The sequence below is a fragment of the Heliangelus exortis genome, chromosome 2 (assembly GCF_036169615.1).
Source record: "Heliangelus exortis chromosome 2, bHelExo1.hap1, whole genome shotgun sequence".
NCBI classification, from domain to species: Eukaryota; Metazoa; Chordata; class Aves; order Apodiformes; family Trochilidae; genus Heliangelus; species Heliangelus exortis.
Window position 1 is genome coordinate 395,676 of NC_092423.1, and position 16,465 is coordinate 412,140.

At 68.9% G+C, this 16,465-nt stretch overlaps 2 protein-coding genes and 1 long non-coding RNA gene across 7 annotated transcripts; 1 reads left to right on the forward strand and 2 right to left on the reverse strand.

Annotated features, from left to right (window-relative positions):
• Positions 1-11: 11 nt before the first annotated feature.
• On the reverse strand, positions 12-7,316 carry ASIC3 (acid sensing ion channel subunit 3). Of its 2 annotated transcripts, XM_071734464.1 has the most exons (11): positions 6,527-7,316; positions 4,222-4,372; positions 4,019-4,146; positions 3,227-3,377; positions 3,041-3,097; positions 2,268-2,421; positions 1,293-1,384; positions 1,137-1,216; positions 988-1,059; positions 826-863; positions 12-386 (listed from the first exon to the last, which is right to left on the reverse strand). In XM_071734464.1, exons 1-11 carry the CDS (start codon positions 7,091-7,093, stop codon positions 308-310), a joined length of 1,569 nt encoding a protein of 522 aa, XP_071590565.1. In that variant the 5' UTR covers positions 7,094-7,316; the 3' UTR covers positions 12-307. The 2 variants fall into 2 exon arrangements, with proteins under 2 accessions (XP_071590565.1, XP_071590566.1); XM_071734465.1 differs by lacking the exons at positions 12-386; positions 826-863; positions 988-1,059; positions 1,137-1,216 and having other exon boundaries at positions 1,298-1,384; positions 2,215-2,421; positions 6,527-7,249.
• Positions 7,317-7,901: 585 nt separating this feature from the next.
• Positions 7,902-14,749, reverse strand: ABCB8 (ATP binding cassette subfamily B member 8). 4 transcript variants are annotated; one of them, XM_071734455.1, is made up of 16 exons: positions 14,634-14,749; positions 13,947-14,232; positions 13,224-13,379; positions 13,041-13,135; positions 12,563-12,668; positions 12,326-12,487; positions 12,028-12,113; positions 11,564-11,661; positions 11,036-11,141; positions 10,896-10,929; positions 10,453-10,589; positions 10,185-10,279; positions 9,656-9,789; positions 9,258-9,405; positions 8,484-8,734; positions 7,902-8,044 (listed from the first exon to the last, which is right to left on the reverse strand). In XM_071734455.1, exons 1-16 carry the CDS (start codon positions 14,723-14,725, stop codon positions 7,964-7,966), a joined length of 2,067 nt encoding a protein of 688 aa, XP_071590556.1. In that variant the 5' UTR covers positions 14,726-14,749; the 3' UTR covers positions 7,902-7,963. The 4 variants fall into 4 exon arrangements, with proteins under 4 accessions (XP_071590556.1, XP_071590554.1, XP_071590553.1 ...); XM_071734454.1 differs by having other exon boundaries at positions 8,042-8,157; XM_071734453.1 differs by having other exon boundaries at positions 12,326-12,668; positions 13,947-14,226.
• Positions 14,750-14,926: 177 nt separating this feature from the next.
• Positions 14,927-16,207, forward strand: LOC139793652 (uncharacterized). Its single transcript, XR_011724693.1, has 2 exons — positions 14,927-15,293; positions 15,730-16,207. It is a non-coding gene; the product is annotated as an uncharacterized lncRNA (long non-coding RNA).
• The last annotated feature ends 258 nt before the right edge of the window (positions 16,208-16,465 follow it).

A 16,465-nucleotide genomic window follows, 5' to 3' on the forward strand; every position in this document is an offset into this window, starting at 1 on the left:
CACAGGAGCCAGGGCTGGGGCTCGTTTTTGTTGGGGTGGGGGGTCCGCAGCAAGCAGGAGCCATGTGTACAGCGGGGTGGGGGGCACAAGCAGCTCATGCAGGTACGGGGGAGCAGAGTAGGGGGGTCCTGCCACCCCCAGCCCCCCCCAAAAAAAAACCCTGAGGGGGGATGTCTCAGAGTGGGGCACCTTGGCACCCAGCGCCAGCCCTGCAGGGGGGTACCTGAGGACCATTGCCCCCCAGTCCCAGCACAGCTGGGGGTCTCGGGGTGGGGGGGGGCCCTCAGCAGAGCCCCCCCAGGGGTTTCTAGAGCCGGGTGACGAGGTAGCAGGTCCGGGGAGAGGCTGAGCACGTCCTGGTGGCAGCATGGGGGGTGATGGGGACTCTGTGGGGGCACACAGGGTGGTCGCTGGGGGGGCCTCCCCCACTCCACCCACCTTCCTTGTCCTCCCCCACCAATTCGTCCCCGTGGCCCCCAACCCAAAAGCCCCCCCAGATCTCCCCTCTGGGGCCCCCACAGCACCCTGGGGGCTGGATGTGTGTGTGGGGTCCTGGGTCGGGGAGGGGTGATGTATGAGGATGTGTGTGTGTGGGGATGATGCCAAGAAAAGTCTGAGATGTGGGGAAAAGGGGTGCAGACCCCCGGGGACCACCCATGGGGGAATTGGGCAGGGGAGGGCCTGTCTGGGGGGGGGGGGGGGGTCACAGCTGTGGCTGTGTCCTCACTGCAGGACCCCTGGGGGGAGAGCACCCAGAGGTGTGCAAATGCTGGGGTGGGGGCTCTGGGTGCACCCCCCCCAAAAAAAAGCCCCCAGGGTCTGTACCTGGGCCCTGGAGGGATGGTGGTCCCCACTGGGTGCTCCTGGACAGACAGACAGAGCAGCAGATGGGTGGGATGAGGAGCGAGACCCTCCCCACCCCTTGCCAGGGGAGGGGGCAGGTAGGCTGCACGCCCAGGAAGGTGGAATTTGGGGAGGGGGTGTTACCATGGTGCTGCTGTCTCTCCGGGGGGGTCTTTTCTTCTCCTTGTAGAAGCTGAGGAGTTTGTCCCGAAATACCTGGTAAGAGGGGTTAGAGACCACCCCCAGCACAAAGGGGAGGGGGCATTAGGGGGGGCTATTGCGGGAGGTCTCACCTCATACAGGTAGTCGATGATCTCCAGGATGGTGAGGAGGCTGGCACCCATGAAGAGCCCCATCTGTCCCCCGATGTCACCTGGGTGGGAGAAAGGCATTAGAGTGGGTGAGGGGTGCTGTCCACGCCCTGGCTATCAGGACCCCCCCAGACTCACCCAGCAGCCCTGCCACCTCGTAGGCTGCTTTCTGCTCGATGGTCTCGTAGTTCAGGGCCTCAAAGAAGATGTCCAGGACCAGGACATTGTCCCTGGGGAGGGGACAGGGGCATGGATGGAGGTCAGGTGGAATGGACAGCTTGGGGGCAGGGGGTCTGGGGGGGCTGCAGTGGAACAGGGCAAGGGGAGGGGGTGGCAAAAGGATGTTCATGAAGTTCACCACGGGCAAGTGCAAGGTTCTGCAGCTGGCTGGAGGCAATCCCATGAATGGATGGAGGTTGGGAGGAGGAAGGATTGGGGGGTCAGGCCTGAGGAGAAGGACATGGGGGGGGAGGGTGGAGCAGGAGCCCTGAGTGTGAGCTTGGAGCCCAGAAACCAACCAGGTCCTGGGCTGCATCCCTACAGTGTGAGCAGCAGGGCCAGGGAGGGGATTGTCCGCCTCTGGGGAGACCCCCCTGGCGTAAAGCTGGGTCCGGCTCTGGGGTCCCCAGCAGCAGAAGGACACGGAGCTGTTGGAGCCAGTGCAGAGGAGGCCCTGGAGCTGCTGGGAGGGCTGGAGCAGCTCTGCTCTGGAGCCAGGCTGAGAGAGTTGGGGGTGTTGAGGCTGGAGAAGAGAAGGATCCCATGGGGAGACCTTAGAGCACCTTCCAGTGCCTGAAGGGGCTCCAGGAAAGCTGGGGAGGGACTTGGGACAAGGGCCTGGAGGGATGGGAGCCTGCGAGGGGGAAGGGTTTGGAGCTGGGAGAGGGGAGATGGAGAGGAGATCTTGGGCAGGGAGGGAGGGAGAAATTGTTTGGGGTGAGGGTGCTGAGCCCCTGGGTGCCCAGGTTGCCCAAGGAAGCTGTGGGTGCCCCATCCCTGGCAGTGTTGAAGGTTGGATGGGGCTTGGAGCCCCCTGGGCTGGGGGAGGGGTCCCTGTCACCCGATGCCATGCAGTGTCCCGCGCTGTCCCGCTGGCGGGGCCCGGTCCCTCACGCGATGTACTGCTGGGTCCTGTTGAACCTGCGGGCCAGGTGCCGGCTGGCGGCCCGGCTGGGGATGGGCAGCACCGACAGCTCCTTCCCATAGCGCACGGTGGCACAGGGAGTGCGGCAGGAGCAGAACTGACTGTCCCGCTTCACCAGGAAGTCTGCGGGGACAGGACCACGGGGACTGCAGGGACCACGGGGACTGCGGGGACCTCGGGGACTGCGGGGACACCATGGAGACCATGGGACCACCACAGAGACCATGGGTACTGCGAGGGCCACAGAGACCACGAGGACTGTGGGGACAGTGTGTCCAGGACCCCCACCCACAATGGAGATGGGGCAGCCCCAAGGACAGAGCTGGGTGGTGGCAGGTGGTGGTGGCACAGGACACGGGTGGTGTCACCATTGCTGTCGGCAGCACCCAGGGGCTGGGACCCACGTGTCTGGCCACAGGCAGTGGTCATGTGTCCCCACAGGACATGGGGACACTGTGGCTGTGTTCACAGTGAAGGAGATGGGGGGGAGAGGGACAGTAGGGGATGAGGGGTGCTGGGGACAAGTCTGGGTGTGCCCAGGGATGGTCGCCCCCGGAGTGAGCCCCTGGGCTGGGGACACCAAAGCAGTGGGGCTGTGGTAGCCAAGGTGGTGGCCATGATGGGGACCATGGCAGTGGCTGTGGCCATGGTAGGGGCCATGGTGGTGACTGTGGTGGCCGTGTGGGTGGGCATGGTGGCTAAGCTGGGGGCTGTGGTGGCCACACTGACCCCCAGTACCTACCCAGGGCAGGGTCTGCACACTCCTTGTACTGCTCCGGGGTGCAGATGTCGGCACTGCCTGGTGTGGGGGGGGTTGGGGTCAGGAGGATCTCCCCCTCCCCATCCTCAGCCCCCTAGCCCTCTGTATAGCCCCTCCCCAGCTCCTCCCCTGCTCCCCCGCAGCCCCCCGCAGCCCCCAGCCCCTCACCCGGCATGTGCACCATGCGGCAGGCGCAGTTCTCGGTCAGGTATCGGCTCTCGCAGTCGAGGCGGCACCCGGGGATGGTGTAGGTGGGGAAGGAGCCGGCGGCGCCGGGGGAGGCCTGGCAGTCCCCCCAGGGCGGGGGCAGGTACAGCAGCTGCGGCCACCGGGAGAGGACAACGCCGTGTCCCCAACAGTGTCCCGGACATCCCCCCCCTGTGCCACCCACCCCCCGGCCCACCCTGGTGCCCGGTCCCTCGGGCAGAGCTCATTCCCAGTGTCCCCATCCCGTGCCGTGTGCCCCCCAGGGACCCTTGAGACGCCCAGAGCCCCCCGGGGCTCCCCCAGAGCTGGGGATCACAGCACTCCAGAGACCCCCTTCCCCTCCCCTCCGGGCACAGGGACAGGGCTGGTGTCACCTGCCCCCAGCACAGCGGCAGGAGGGACAGGGACAGGCTGGGACAGATGGGAACAGATGTCAGCAGGGACCGCCGGGGTGGGGAGGGTCTTGTCACTCAGGGCCACCTTTCTGCCACCACCACGCTCCGTCTGCCAGTGACACACGGTGACACCCACTCGAGGCACTAAATTTAGGTGGTCCCCGCCTCCACCGAGGGTCTGTTCAACGCGGGGGGGGTCAGTTCTGGGGGGGTCACCAATGCTGGGAGCTGGGACCACGCAGTGGGGCTGCCCTAGCCCGGGGGTCCTCACTGTACAGTGCAGGGGGTCCCAGGGAGGATGGCCAGGGCTATGTCGGGGCCCCAGAGGGGCTGCCCCCCCCCCCCGGGTGCTGGGTACCCGCTGCTGCTGGCACGAGACGAGGGTCTGGAAGCCGGGGGCTGCTCCAAAGCCCTGCTGGTCGATGGCGGGGGGCTCATCCTGGCTGTGGATCTGCACCCGCACCCCCGCCTCCAGAGAGGTCTCGGCTGCAAGGCAGCAAGGGGGGGTCAGGAGGAGTCCATGGGGGGTGTGGGGCGGGGTGCGAGGTGGGGGTCCCTCACCCGTGTCCCCCCAGACGGGCAGGTACTCATCCTGCTGCACGTCGAGCATCAGCTCCAGGCCGTGGCCCTGGCCCCCCCGGTGGGTGCTCAGCACTGGCCGGCCCGGCCCCCCCGCATTGAACGTGTAGCACTTGCCCAGGCGGGTGAAGATCTGGAGGGGGACACGGGGCAGGACCCCCAGTGAGCACCCTGGGGCGGAGGGACATGGGGCAGGACCCCCCCATAACTACTCTAAGGGGGAGGGGGACCTTCAGCATCACCCTGGGATCTGGAAGTCTGCCCTGTGCCAGGGGGCCCCAGGGACCCCCAGGGACCCCCAAGCCCTCAGAGGTCCTCAGAGCCCCAAGGACACCCAGGGACCCCAGGGGTCTTCAGAGCCCCCAGGGACTCCTGAGACCTTGGAGCCCCCAGAGACCCCTGAGCCCCCAGTGACCCCAGAACCCCCAGAGCTCCCAGGGACCCCCAGGAACCCCTGAGACCTTGGACCCCCCAGGGACCCTCAGAACCCTGAGTGACCCCCAGGGACCAGCACACAGAGGCAGGGACCCTCCTGGGAGCCCCCACTGTGACCCTGAGCTGCATAACTCCCATCCCGCAGCCCCTCATGCCCCTTCCCCACTGCTGTAGCTCTTCCCACCCCATGGCCAAGACCCCCCCAGACCCAATTCCTCCCCCAGCCCCAGAGCAGCCCCCCCAGATCCCTGGGCAGACCCCATCCCACTCAGGGGCCCATGTGTGTCTGCCCCCCCCATCCCGTCACTGCCCCATGGCTTGGGGTATTAGGGGGGGGAGGGTATGGGGGGCATAACTGCCCCATGGGGTCAGGGCCCCCTGCCGTGGTGTTGTCCCCCCTGCCCATCCCACCAGAGGGGTGGGGGTGGGGGTGTGAAGTGGGAGGGGGGGGGCTGCCATGGCAACGGGCTGTTCCCAAAAATGGGGACCCATTGCCATGGCAACGTGCTGCCCAAGGAGGAAGGGGGGGGCGGCTTCCATGGCAACGGCTGCCCGGCACAGGGATGTGCTTGGGGGGGGGGGGCAGACAAGGATGGGGACAAGGACAGGGACACAGCCCCAGCACTGCCAGGACCCCTGGACCCCACACTCGGGATGACCCCCCCAGGCCCTCATACCAGGACCCACCCAGCCCCTCACCCTGGGGTCTCCTGGCCCTGCCAGCCCCAGGAGGGGACATCTGGGGAACACAGCCCCAGCCCAGGCTGCCCCTCACTTTGGGCACCCCCAGGAACCCCCGGGATGGGGCTGGGATGAGGCTTGGGGTCCCGGCCCTACCACTGCCACTGGGACAGGGTGCCAGGAGGCTCAGGGCAGAGGCTCCTAATCTGGGGCTAAATCCGGATTATTATCATTATTATTAGCTCCAGACTTTCAAAGTCACAGCGGGCACAGCTGGAGGCAGAGCTGGGCCAGGGCTCTTCAGAAGCCGGGGCAGGGGGGTCCCAGGGGCCTGGGGGTCGCTGGGGACTGAGCAAGGGGGTCCCTGGGGACTGGGCCAGGGAGGGGCTGGAGCAGGGGGGTCTTAAGGGGCTGGGACACACGTGGCAGAACTCCACGCTCCTGGTGGCTTCCTGAGCATGGTGTCACACGTGTGTCCCCTGAGACCCTCTGGGACCCTCATCAAGGGGACAAAGATGGGCACCCATGTGCAGCAGAGGGGAGACAGCCCCTTCATGCTGCCACCCTAGGTCCTCCCCTGCGACCCTCAACTCCCACAGCCACTCATCCCCAGGGTACAGGGTATGAGGGGTAGAGGGGGCTTCCCAGAGGGTTGATTTTCAGCTGAGCCTTCCTCCCAAAAATCAATCTCAGGCACTAATTAAGCTCACGGTGATTGCTGTGTCCGTGGGGAGGCTGAGCCCACGGGGACAGCAATGGGGACAGAGTGGGGTTACAAGTGGTGGGCATTGGCCATTCCCCGGGCCCCAGGAGTGTGGGGAGATGCTGGGGGGAGACCACGGCCCGTGCCAGGGGAGTTGCAGGTGTGGGAGCCTGTGGGCAAACACAGCCCTGGGGAAGGGGGTGCCAGGGGGAGTCCTGCGCTGATACACTGGGGGAGTGGGGCTGTGGCCGCATCCACGAGCATCCCGTGCCCCCAGGGGTCCCATACCGAGGGGCTCCACGCTCCCGGGGGTCCCGTACCCCTGAGCATGCCACACCCCGGGGGTCCCGCACCCCTGTGGGCTGGGGCTGCCTCCTGGGTGCCACAGCCCCCCCTGCACATCAGTTCCCGACCCCCGCAGCGGCTGGCGGTGGGGTGGGTGCCCCCGGCCGCCCCCTCCCCTCTCACCACGGCGAAGTCCCGGGCGGTGCAGTCGGTGCCGCGGAAGGAGCAGTACAGCAGCATCTCCGCCAGGTCGTGGCCCGTCCGGTTGTAGAACTCAGCCATGCTGAAAGGTTTGGCCTTAAAGTCCCTGAAGTTGGCTTTGTCCCGCAGGGTGGCCAGGACGCGGGGCTCGGCTAGGGGAGGGTGGGTTTCCCGGACCCCCGCCCGCCCGTCCAGCAGGGCCAGCAGCTCCCCGGCGTGGAACAAATCGTTACGGGTCAGTTTGGAGAAGCGAAACTCGTTGAGGTTGCAGATGGTGATGGCCGGGAAGGTCAGGTTGGTGGCCGCCACTTCGTCCAGTTTGGTGACGTGGGGGTAGGTGAGGAAGTGGGCGACGCGCTGCGCGCACACCCCCAACAGCAGCCCCAGAGACCCCAAGAAGAAGCCCACCCAGAGCCCCCGCCGCAGCCAGGCCCCCCCCTGGGTGAAGATGTGCCCGATGCCGTGCAGCGAGGAGCGGTGGGCGAAGCTCCGAAGCCGGGACCCCTCCGACGAGACCTCCCCCCCAACGCCCCCCCAGCTCGACCTCATCCTGAACCCCCCCCGCGCTCAGCCCCCCCGACCCCCCGCCTGACCCCGGCCCATGGCCCCGGGGGGGCTCAGGGGGGCTGCGGGAAGGAGGATGGGCAGGGAAGAGGGGGCAAGGGGCAGGCAGGGGAGAACCGGGACCCCACCGCGCTGCTGCTGCGGAGACCCCGACCCCCGCCCCGCTCCCGGTTCCGCTCCCGCCGCTCGGCGCAGCCGCTGCTGCTCTGCGGCCGCACCCCCACCGCCCCCCCCGGTATCCGCCCCCCCCCCCCCCCCCCCGGCTCCACCCTCCCCCGGAGAACGCGGAGCCGGCCGGGCTGGGGGGGGGAGGGTTCACCTCCCCGACCCCCGGGCAAGGACCCCCCAGCTGAGCCCGGAACTGAGCTGAGGGGCATCACCCCCCCCCCGAGCTGAAGAGACGGGTCCGGCCGGAGACCCCCCGGGAGCGTGGGGTACAGGGGGGGCAGCTCCCTGCCGCAGGGTGGGCCCTGGGACCCCCCTCCCGACGGGAGATCCAGCCCCAGCCCCGGTGGGTCATAAAGGGGACTCCCCATCCCGGGAGGAGTCACACAGGGGTCCCCACCACCCCGGGGGTGATGCAGGGGACCCTGATCACAGCGGGTTCTGCCCCCAGTTTCAGGGTGACAGAAGGGATATCCCACCCTGGGGAGCAATGCAGGGCTCTCCCAACCCGGGGGGGGGGGCAACACCGGGGTCCCCATCTTGGAGGATCACACGGGGGTCCCCCACCCCGAGGTGGGGGGTGCATAACACGGGGCTGTGTGTGCCCCTCCCAGCAGAGCCCCACGGCCACCTTCCATCCCTGATTTATTGGGGAGCAGCCAGGGGTTCCCCCCGCCCCCCCGGGGGTGCTCAGCTCCCATCTTGCTGCTGCCGTCGGATGAGCTCGGCGTAGAGACCCCCCCGCTGCACCAGCTCCTCGTGTGTCCCTGCCTGAGGGGACAGCAGTGTCACACAGCATGGGGACACCCACATTGGTGACACCCCTTGCCCACGTCCCCCTCCCAGCCAGCCCCCCCCCCCCCCAGCTCCTCGTGGGTCCCTGCCTGCAGGGACACCCACCTGGGACATCCATGTTGGTGACACCCAGGTGTCCCCCCCTGCCCTTCCACCCACCGCCTTCTGTGTCCCCCCCCTGCCTTCCACCCCTCCACCCACCCCCTCTGCCCCAGCTCCTGGTTGGTCACCCAGATTGGAGACACCTACGTTGGTGCCACCCAGGTTGTTGCCACCCAGGTTGGGGCCATCCCTGCCCATGTCCCCCTCCCAGCCTGCTCTGCACCAGCTCCTGCGGGGTCCCTGCCTGCGGACACAGCAGTGTCACACCCCTGGGGACACCCTCTTGGTGACCCCCTCCGTCCCTCCTGCTGACCTCGGCCACCCGTCCCCGTGCCAGCACCACGATGCAGTGGGCGCCCCGCACGGTGCTGAGGCGGTGGGCGATGACCAGGACGGTGCGGCCACGGCTGGCCCGGTCCAGAGCCTCCTGCACCGCTCGCTCCGACTCTGCGTCCAGGGCACTGGTGGCCTCGTCCAGGATGAGCACCTGGGGGTCCTTCAGCAGGGCCCGGGCGATGGCCACCCGCTGCTTCTGGCCCCCCGACAGTGCCACGCCACGCTCGCCTGCGGGGACAGCACCGGGGACACTGGGGACACTGCTGGGGGACACCAGGGCCACTGCCCAGGTGACAGTTACCAGGACCACCATCAGGGTGACACTGGGACCACCACTGGGCGGCACCAGGGTCAGTACCAGGGTGACACTGGAACCACAGCTGGGCGACACTGGGACCAGCACCAGAGTGATGCCAAGGGCACCATTGAGGCAGCCACAAGCATGACAGTGGGGCCACTGCAAGGTGACAGCAGCTCCAGTGCTGGGGTGACACCGGGACCACCATAGGGTGACACTGGGGCTACCACCAGGGTGATGCTGGGACCACCATGGGGCAACACCAGAGACACTGCCTGGGGGACACTGGGGTCACCATGGGGTGACACAGGGACCACCATTGGATGCCACTGGGACCACTCCGGTGGGGTGACACCGGGGCCACCGCAGCTCCACCACAGGATGAACCCGGCACACACCCACCAGGGTCCGGTAGCCCCCCACAGGGTGTGGTAGCCCTCCGGTGGCACGTACCCACCAGGGTGTGGTAGCCCTCGGGGAAGGCTCTGATGAAGCCGTCGGCGTTGGCCATCCGGGCCGCGCTCTCCACTTCGGCGTCGGAGGCCCCGGGGCGCCCGAATCGGATGTTCTCCAGGATGGAGGTGCCGAACAGCACCGGCTCCTGCACACCCACTCGTGTGGCTGGGGGGCCCGCAGTCACCCCCAGCAGCCCCCCGGCAGCCCCCAGCCCCCCCTAGGCTGATGAAGTCCCTGCAGCCAGGAGGGGTCCAGACCCCCCACAGCCCCCCACCCCCCCCTAGCAGCCCCCCAGGAGCCCCACACCCCCCAGCAGCATCCCAGCCCCCCAGGAGCCCCACACCCCCCAGCAGCATCCCAGACCCCCAGCAGCCCCCCCCCAACCCTCTCCCCACCTGGCTGATGAATCCCAGGACCTTCCCCCGCAGCCAGGAGGGGTCCAGCTCCGCGATGTCCCTCCCGTCCAGGGTGATGGTGCCACGGGTGGGCTCATAGAACCGCTCCAGCAGTGCTGCCACTGTCGACTTCCCTGGGGGAGGGAGCAGCCCTCAGACCCCTGGGACCCCAACCCAACCCTGAACCCCAGCCCCCTATTTCTGGGACCCCCAACCCAACCCTGCCCACTGGCTCCCAGCTCCCTTGCCCACCCCCTGCCCCCCAGGACCCCCACCCAAGCCCTGACCTCCACCTCCCAAGCCCCTTGCCCACCCCCTGCCCCTCGGGACCCCTGCCCACTCTTTCCCTGGGTCTCCCAGCTCCCTGCCCCCCAGAACCCCCGCTCACCCCTTCCCCCAGCTCCCAGCCCCCAGGGACCAGCAAGGGGCTGAGTCAGTGCCCCCAGGGGTGGGACCCCCCGGGCAGAGGGACCCCCACCCAAAGGGTGTGTGGGGTGGGCTGGGGGGGTCCCGGTGTGGGGGGTGGTACCTTCCCCCGAGGGTCCCACGATGGCCACTGTCTTGCCGGGGGGCAGGGTGAGGCTGAAGTCCTGCAGGACGGGGTGCCCAGGGCGGGTGGGGTAGCTGTGGGGAGAGGGCAGGGGGCTGCATGAGGAGGGGGCCAGAACTGGGGGAGAGTGGATCAGGGCCAAGGGGGATGCCCAGGATGGGGGGGAGGAGCTGTGGGGAGAGGGGCAGGGGGCTGGGAGAGCCAGAGAACAGCCCTCAGCCCTCGAGGGTACCCCGGGGGGTCTCACCTGAAGGAGACATGGTTGAAGGAGATGTGGCCGAGCAGGGAGTGGTGGGGGATGGAGCCCCCTCCCCGCAGCCCCACGCTGGGCTCCAGACGCAGCAGCTCCAGGACGCGGGCGCCGGCGCTCAGACCCCGCACCACCTGGGGGGGAGTGGGAGACCCCAGCCCCTGGGACCCCCACAGCCTGCCCCCCAGTACCTGATTCCCCAGGATCTGCCCCCCAGCTCAAAGACCCCCAGCCCCTGCCCATGGGCTCCCATTCCCTGCTCCCCAAAACCTGGGACCCCCAGCTCCTGCTCCCCCACTCCCTGCCCCCCAGCTACAGGACCCCCCAGCCCCCCTAGGGCCCCCATTCCCTGCCCCTCAGCTGTAAGACCCCTAAGCCCCTGCCCCCCCAGCTATAGGACCCCCCCAGCCCCTGCCCCCTGGTTGCAGACCCCCCTCTACCTGCCCCATCAGGATGGAGATGCTGGCCATGGACCTGGGGGTGCAAAGGGGATCTCAGGGCTGGGGCACATGTGAGGGAGGATTGGGAGAGGGATGGGTGGGCTGGGGGAGTCTTGGAGGGGTCTCAGGTGGGTTCTGACCTTTGGACTGTCTGTGAGGCCACCAAGAAGGACATGAGGTCCCCTGGAGAGAGCTGATCCCCGGCCATCAGGGACCCCCCCACGAAGATGGTCCCCAGGACAACGGCTGTGGGGAAGGGGCGGCTGTGAGACCCCCAGGGGGGGTCTAACCCACAGAATCCCCTTGTTCCTGACCCACAGAAACCCCCTAGTCCTGCCCCAGGGATCCCTCTTGGTTCTGCCCCACAAAAAGCCCAGATCCCACCCCCCCTGTGTCCTGCCCCAATGGCACCCCCTGGGTCTGCCCCACAGCACTGCCAAGTCCTGCACCATGGCCCCTCAGGTCCCACCCCCTGATCCCCCATGTCCTGTCCCCCAGCCCCCCACTCCCTGCCCCCCAACCCCTGTATCCTGCCCCCCAGCCCATGTCCTGCCCCCTGGCCCCCCATTCTCTGCCTCCCAGCCCCTGTTCCCTGCTCCCCACACCCTGATGTCCTCTGCCCCTCCTCGTGTCCCCCCACCCCATGTCCCCCCACCCTGTGTCCCCACCATTGAGGGCCAGGCTGGAGAGTCCCTGGAAGGCAGCGATGCCGAGCCCCAGACGCTCGCTCAGCAGCCCAGCTCGATCCACCTCGGTGCAGTACAGCCTGGGGGGCAGAGACCCTGACCCTGCAATGCACCCCCCACCACCCCCAGACCCCCACCACCACCCCCAGTCCTCCTCTGCCACATCCCACCACGCCCGGGCCCCACCACTGCCCCTACCATCCCCCAGAGCCCCCCAGCCCCTCTCCCACCCTTTGGCCCTGCCCCCCCCACACCCTATCCCACTGTTACTCTGCCCCCATTGTTGTCCCCCAGACACCCCTCATCTCCCCTCAAAACCGCCAGCCCCCCATTGCCATTCCCCACTGCCTCCCCCCAGAAACAACCCCAGCCCCCTCAGCCCCCCATTGCTGCCTCCCAGGACCCCCATTGTCCCCCAGAACCCCCGCTGCCCCCCCTCCCCTCACCCCGCCTGCTGCTCCTCCATGGCGAAGGCTCTCACGGTCCGGACATTCCCCAGTGCCTCATCAGCCACCACGGTGGCCTTGGCCACCTGTGGGGACATGGGACATGCAGAGACACCCCCCACTCCACCCCTGGGGTGGGTTCCTGAGGGGTTTTTGGCGGGTTACCTTCTCCTGGGCCCTCTGACAGACCCAGGAGGGTCTCCACGCCCACCAGGGTGGGGACAGGGGACGTGAATGGGGACCCCACTGGGACAGCACCCCTGGGGGGGTCCCTGTGGGGTTTGGAATGGGGGGTTACCTGGTCCTGTGCCTGCCGGGAAAGCCCACGCAGCCCGGAGCCCAGGAGGGTCCCGATGCCCACCAGGGTGGGCAGCGCCAGCACCAGCAGCCCCGTCAGCTTGGGGGACAGCAGGTACAGGGACACGAAGCCACCCAGCGTCTGGGTGCCACTGCGCAGGCCCTGGGGGATGGGCAGGGTGGGTGGGGGTCCCGAGGAGTGTGTGGGGTGGTCCCGGTGCCCCCCACCCCAGCTCACCTGGGAGATGACGAGCTTGAAGGAGGACTTGAACTCCTGGACATCAGCTGTCAGCCGTGCCACCAGCTGCCCCGTACGGGTGGCATCGAAGAAAGCCACGTCCTGCCTGCCAGGGGGTGTGGGACCCTCAGCCCAGACACAGCCCCCTCCTGTCCCCAGCCTCACCACCCACCTTCCCCCAGCCCCCCCTTACTGTCCCCCAGACCTCCCTGAATCCCCATGCCCCGTCCCCTTGCTGTGCCTCTGTCACCCTCCCTCTCCTCCTGCCCTCTCTCCCTCTCCCCCCCTGTCCCCATCCCCATCCCCCTGCCCTCTCCCCCTGTCCATTCCCTCTATCCCTCTTCTCCTCCCCCCCATCCCCTCTCCCCCTGTCCCCACTCCTCCTCTTCCCCTGACCTCCTGTCCCTCTCCCCCTGTCCCTGTGTCCCCGTCCCTCTCTCCCCCTGTCCCCATCCCCCTGTCCCTGTCCCCGCGGTACCGCAGTAGGGACATGAAGAGCTCCTTTCTCATGTTCCCCGCCAGCCGCTCTCCGGCCCGCGCCAGCAGCGCGATGTACCCGAACGTCAGCAGCCCCTGGGGGAGCGGCAGGGATGGAGGGGGCGCGGGGCAGCCCCGGGACCCCCCCGGCCCCGTCCCACCCCGGGGGGTGGGGGGCACCCACCTGCAGGCAGTGGAGCCCCAGCAGGCGCAGCGCCGGGAGGCGGACGGCGGCCACGTAACGGGGAAAGAGACCCCCGGCACAGCCCGCGACCGCGTCCACCAACTGCCCCAGCACCACCGGAACACGGACCGACACCAGAGCCGAACACAGCGCCAGCTGCCCGCGGGGACACCCCTCAGGCACTGGGGACAGGGGATAGGGACAGGGAGAGGGGATGGGAAACAGGGGACAGGGCAGGGACTCAGGGGACAAGGACAGGGGGACCGGGTACAGGGTGTGGGGACAGGGGAAGGGGGACAGGGGCAGGGGGACGTGCACCCTCACCGGGGTCATGACCAGCACCAGCTGGGGACAGGGAACACGGGGGTCACTGCACAGGGACATGGGGTCAGGGGTTAGGGCCCAGGGACACGCAGATGGTGACAAGGGCCATGGTCAGTGCCAGCTGGGGACAGAGGTCATGGCATGGGGACAGGAGGGTCACGGCTTGGGGGTGGCAGATGTGGGGATTGGAGGTGACACCAGATGGGGACAGTGAGTGCCAGGTCGTGGGGACATGGGGTATCACACGGGTGGGGACACGGGGTGTCATGGCACAGGGACAGGGGGTGTCACAGGGGTGGTGGGTATCACATAAGGCACAGGGATGGGGTCAGTGTCATGGCATGAGGGTGGCACAGGGACGGGGAGGGTGGCAGGGGGGTGGCAGTGCCCCCCACTCACCAGCACAGCAGCCGAGAGTGCCAGGAGCTGTGGGCGCAGGAAGGTCCAGAAGAGCGGCCAGTCAAAGGGGGGCTCCGAGGAGGGCTGGGGGGACTCAGAGGGCTCGGGGACCGGGACGGGGGACAGGGTGGCCTCCTGGCAGCGGGCGGCCAAGCCCACCCCCCCTATCAGGGCACAGCCGGCCAGGGGTCCGGCCAGGAGCAGGCAGAGCCGGGTTGGGGTGGGAGGACATGGGGGGTGGCGGGGGGGGACGACCAGCCCCGGGCGGATCCCCCCATACCTGAAACTGGGGAGACGGTGAGTGTGGGGTACCCCAACGGGACCCTGCGCCCACCCAGGGGACAGAGATCACCCAGAGGGGGCTGTGTCGTGTGTGTCCCCCCAGGCACAGTCCTGTCACCCGGGGACAGCCCCCCCACCCCTCCCGGTGCTCCCGGAATCACCCCCCCAGCCGAACACCAGCACCCCCCACCAATGGGGGTCCCACCACCCCCACACCGACCCCAGCTCCCCCAACACGAGGTGCCCCGGTACCTCTCGGAACCCCCCGGAACCCCTCACCGCACCCTTGGCCCCGGAGACCCCAGACCCCGGGATCCCCAGGGGACCCAGGAGTTCAGGTCCCCTCCCTCCCGGAGGCCCCGCCTGCCCCCCCGGTGGGACCCCCGGCCCGGTTCTCCCCGGTACCTGCACCCCGGGCCGGGGGAGCCCCGCAGAGAGAGAGGGACCGGGCGGAACCGAGCCCCAAGGCCGAGCAACCGGAGCAGCGGTAGCGGCATGGCGGGAGGGGGAGGAACCGGGGCGGGAGGAGGAGGAACCGGGGCGGGCAGGGGCGGGACGATCGGGGATAGGCAGGGACAGGGGACAGACAGGGACAGGCACGGGGCGGGAAGGAACAGAGCGGGGCGGGCAGGGGACAGGCAGAGGGCGGGGAGGATCAGGGACAGGGACAGGCACAGGGACAGGGACAGGGACAGGGACAGGGGGTGGGAAGGGGCAGGAGGCGGGAAGGGACAGGAGGCGGGAAGGGACAGGGACAGGCAGGGACAGGGGACGGGAAGGGGCAGGGATCTGGCAGGGGCTCCTCACCGGGCTCTGCACCCCCCACGCACCGGCCCCTCGCCCCAGCACCCGCAACCTGTTCCCCGCTCATCCCTCACCCCGCCAGCCCCCGGAGCATCCTCCGGGACCCCCCAGGCCCTCGCTCCTGGCCCTGCACCGGCCCAGCCCCCCCCTCCCACGACCCCCGCCATGCCCGGTGGTCGGAGAGGGTGGCGGTGCCTGGGGGGGTGCGGGGACAGGTGAGACCCCACAGAGGGGACACAGGGGACACCGACGGAGCCGCAGGTGAGGTGGGACAGGGAGAGGGGACACGGGAATAAGTGGGGTGACCCCCTTCCTCCCGGCCGCGGTCACAGTGCTTTTGGGGTCCATGTCACCACGGGGGTCGTGTCCCCACCCGGAGGGCCTGCGGGGTGGTGGTGGGCACACCGCGAGGACACTGGGGCACAAGTGTCCTCATGGGGGGGTCACCGGGGCCTTCGGCCATGTCACACAGGGGGCTGTGTCGGGGGCCTGAGCGCCAAAGTGGTGCTGCTGGGATGACACGGGGGTCCCTTGGCTGTTGGCACCACCCGGGCTATTTTCGGGTGGGTGTAGGGGGGGACACCCGATCCCGGGGTACGGGGGGGCATTCCCCCCCCCCCCAATCCCAGACACAGGGGGCCCCGGGGGGCTGCTCCAGAGAAGGAACCCCCCCTGACCACCCGCTCCCGCCCCCCAGGGTCTGCGTAGACCCCGCTCTGGGAGATGCCGCTGGGCGGCTGGGCCGAGGAGGAGGAGGAGGAAGAGCAGTCCACGATCTAACGAGTCTCCGCTCCGGTGGGTGACGGCGGCACAGCCTGGGACCCCCGGCCCGGGACCCCCGGGGGCTGGCAGTGGCTGATGCAGGGGTCTGTGCCGGGGTCCCACCACCAGGGTCCCCCCGGCGGGGGGGGTTCTGAATGTGCTGGGAGCTGCCGGGGCCGTTGCCGGTTCCGGTGGAGGTGCTGACCGGAATCGGGCACAGCGGGGAGGGGTCTCTGCTGCCCGGGGGGGCCGGGTGGTCGGGCCGATTGTGCCTCTGCAGACCCCCAACCCGGGGCCTCACTGGTGGGGCAGACCCCACTCCGTGTGCTGTATTGAGGTGGGGTCCCGGGGGATCCCATCCTGGGGCTGGGGCTGCCCCCCTGCCGATCCAGGCAATAAAGGTTCGCAGAGGGGCTGTGCCAGTGGTGATTGCGGTGGGGGGGGGCTGAGAGTGACACTGGGGTAGTGTGGGTGGTGCTGTGGGGGTGCAGGGTCGAAGGGGTGGGCACTGGGATTACCCCCCTTCGACTGGGATGCTGCCCCCTCCCTGACTGGCATACTGGGATGTCACCTCCGGCCCCGCCCATGTCCGGGTGCCCCCAGCACAGTGTGGCCCAGCCCCCCGGTGCCCCCCACCCTATTCCCCAATACCGGGGCAGGCAAAGCTCCAG

Coding starts and splice junctions, on each gene's coding strand:
- ABCB8 (XM_071734452.1), bottom strand. CDS start 14,725: ATGCCGCTACCGCTGCTCCGGTTGCTCGGCCTTGGGGCTCGGTTCCGC. Junction 9,790..10,184: donor CGTGGGACCCTCGGGGGAAG/GTACCACCCCCC, acceptor TCCCTCCCCCAG/GGAAGTCGACAGTGGCAGCA. Junction 8,045..8,483: donor CACGGGGACGGGTGGCCGAG/GTCAGCAGGAGG, acceptor CTGTCCCCTCAG/GCAGGGACACACGAGGAGCT.
- ASIC3 (XM_071734464.1), bottom strand. CDS start 7,093: ATGAGGTCGAGCTGGGGGGGCGTTGGGGGGGAGGTCTCGTCGGAGGGG. Junction 4,373..6,526: donor CCGCCCGGGACTTCGCCGTG/GTGAGAGGGGAG, acceptor GTCCCCCTCCAG/ATCTTCACCCGCCTGGGCAA. Junction 387..825: donor ACCATCCCTCCAGGGCCCAG/GTACAGACCCTG, acceptor GTGCCCCCACAG/AGTCCCCATCACCCCCCATG.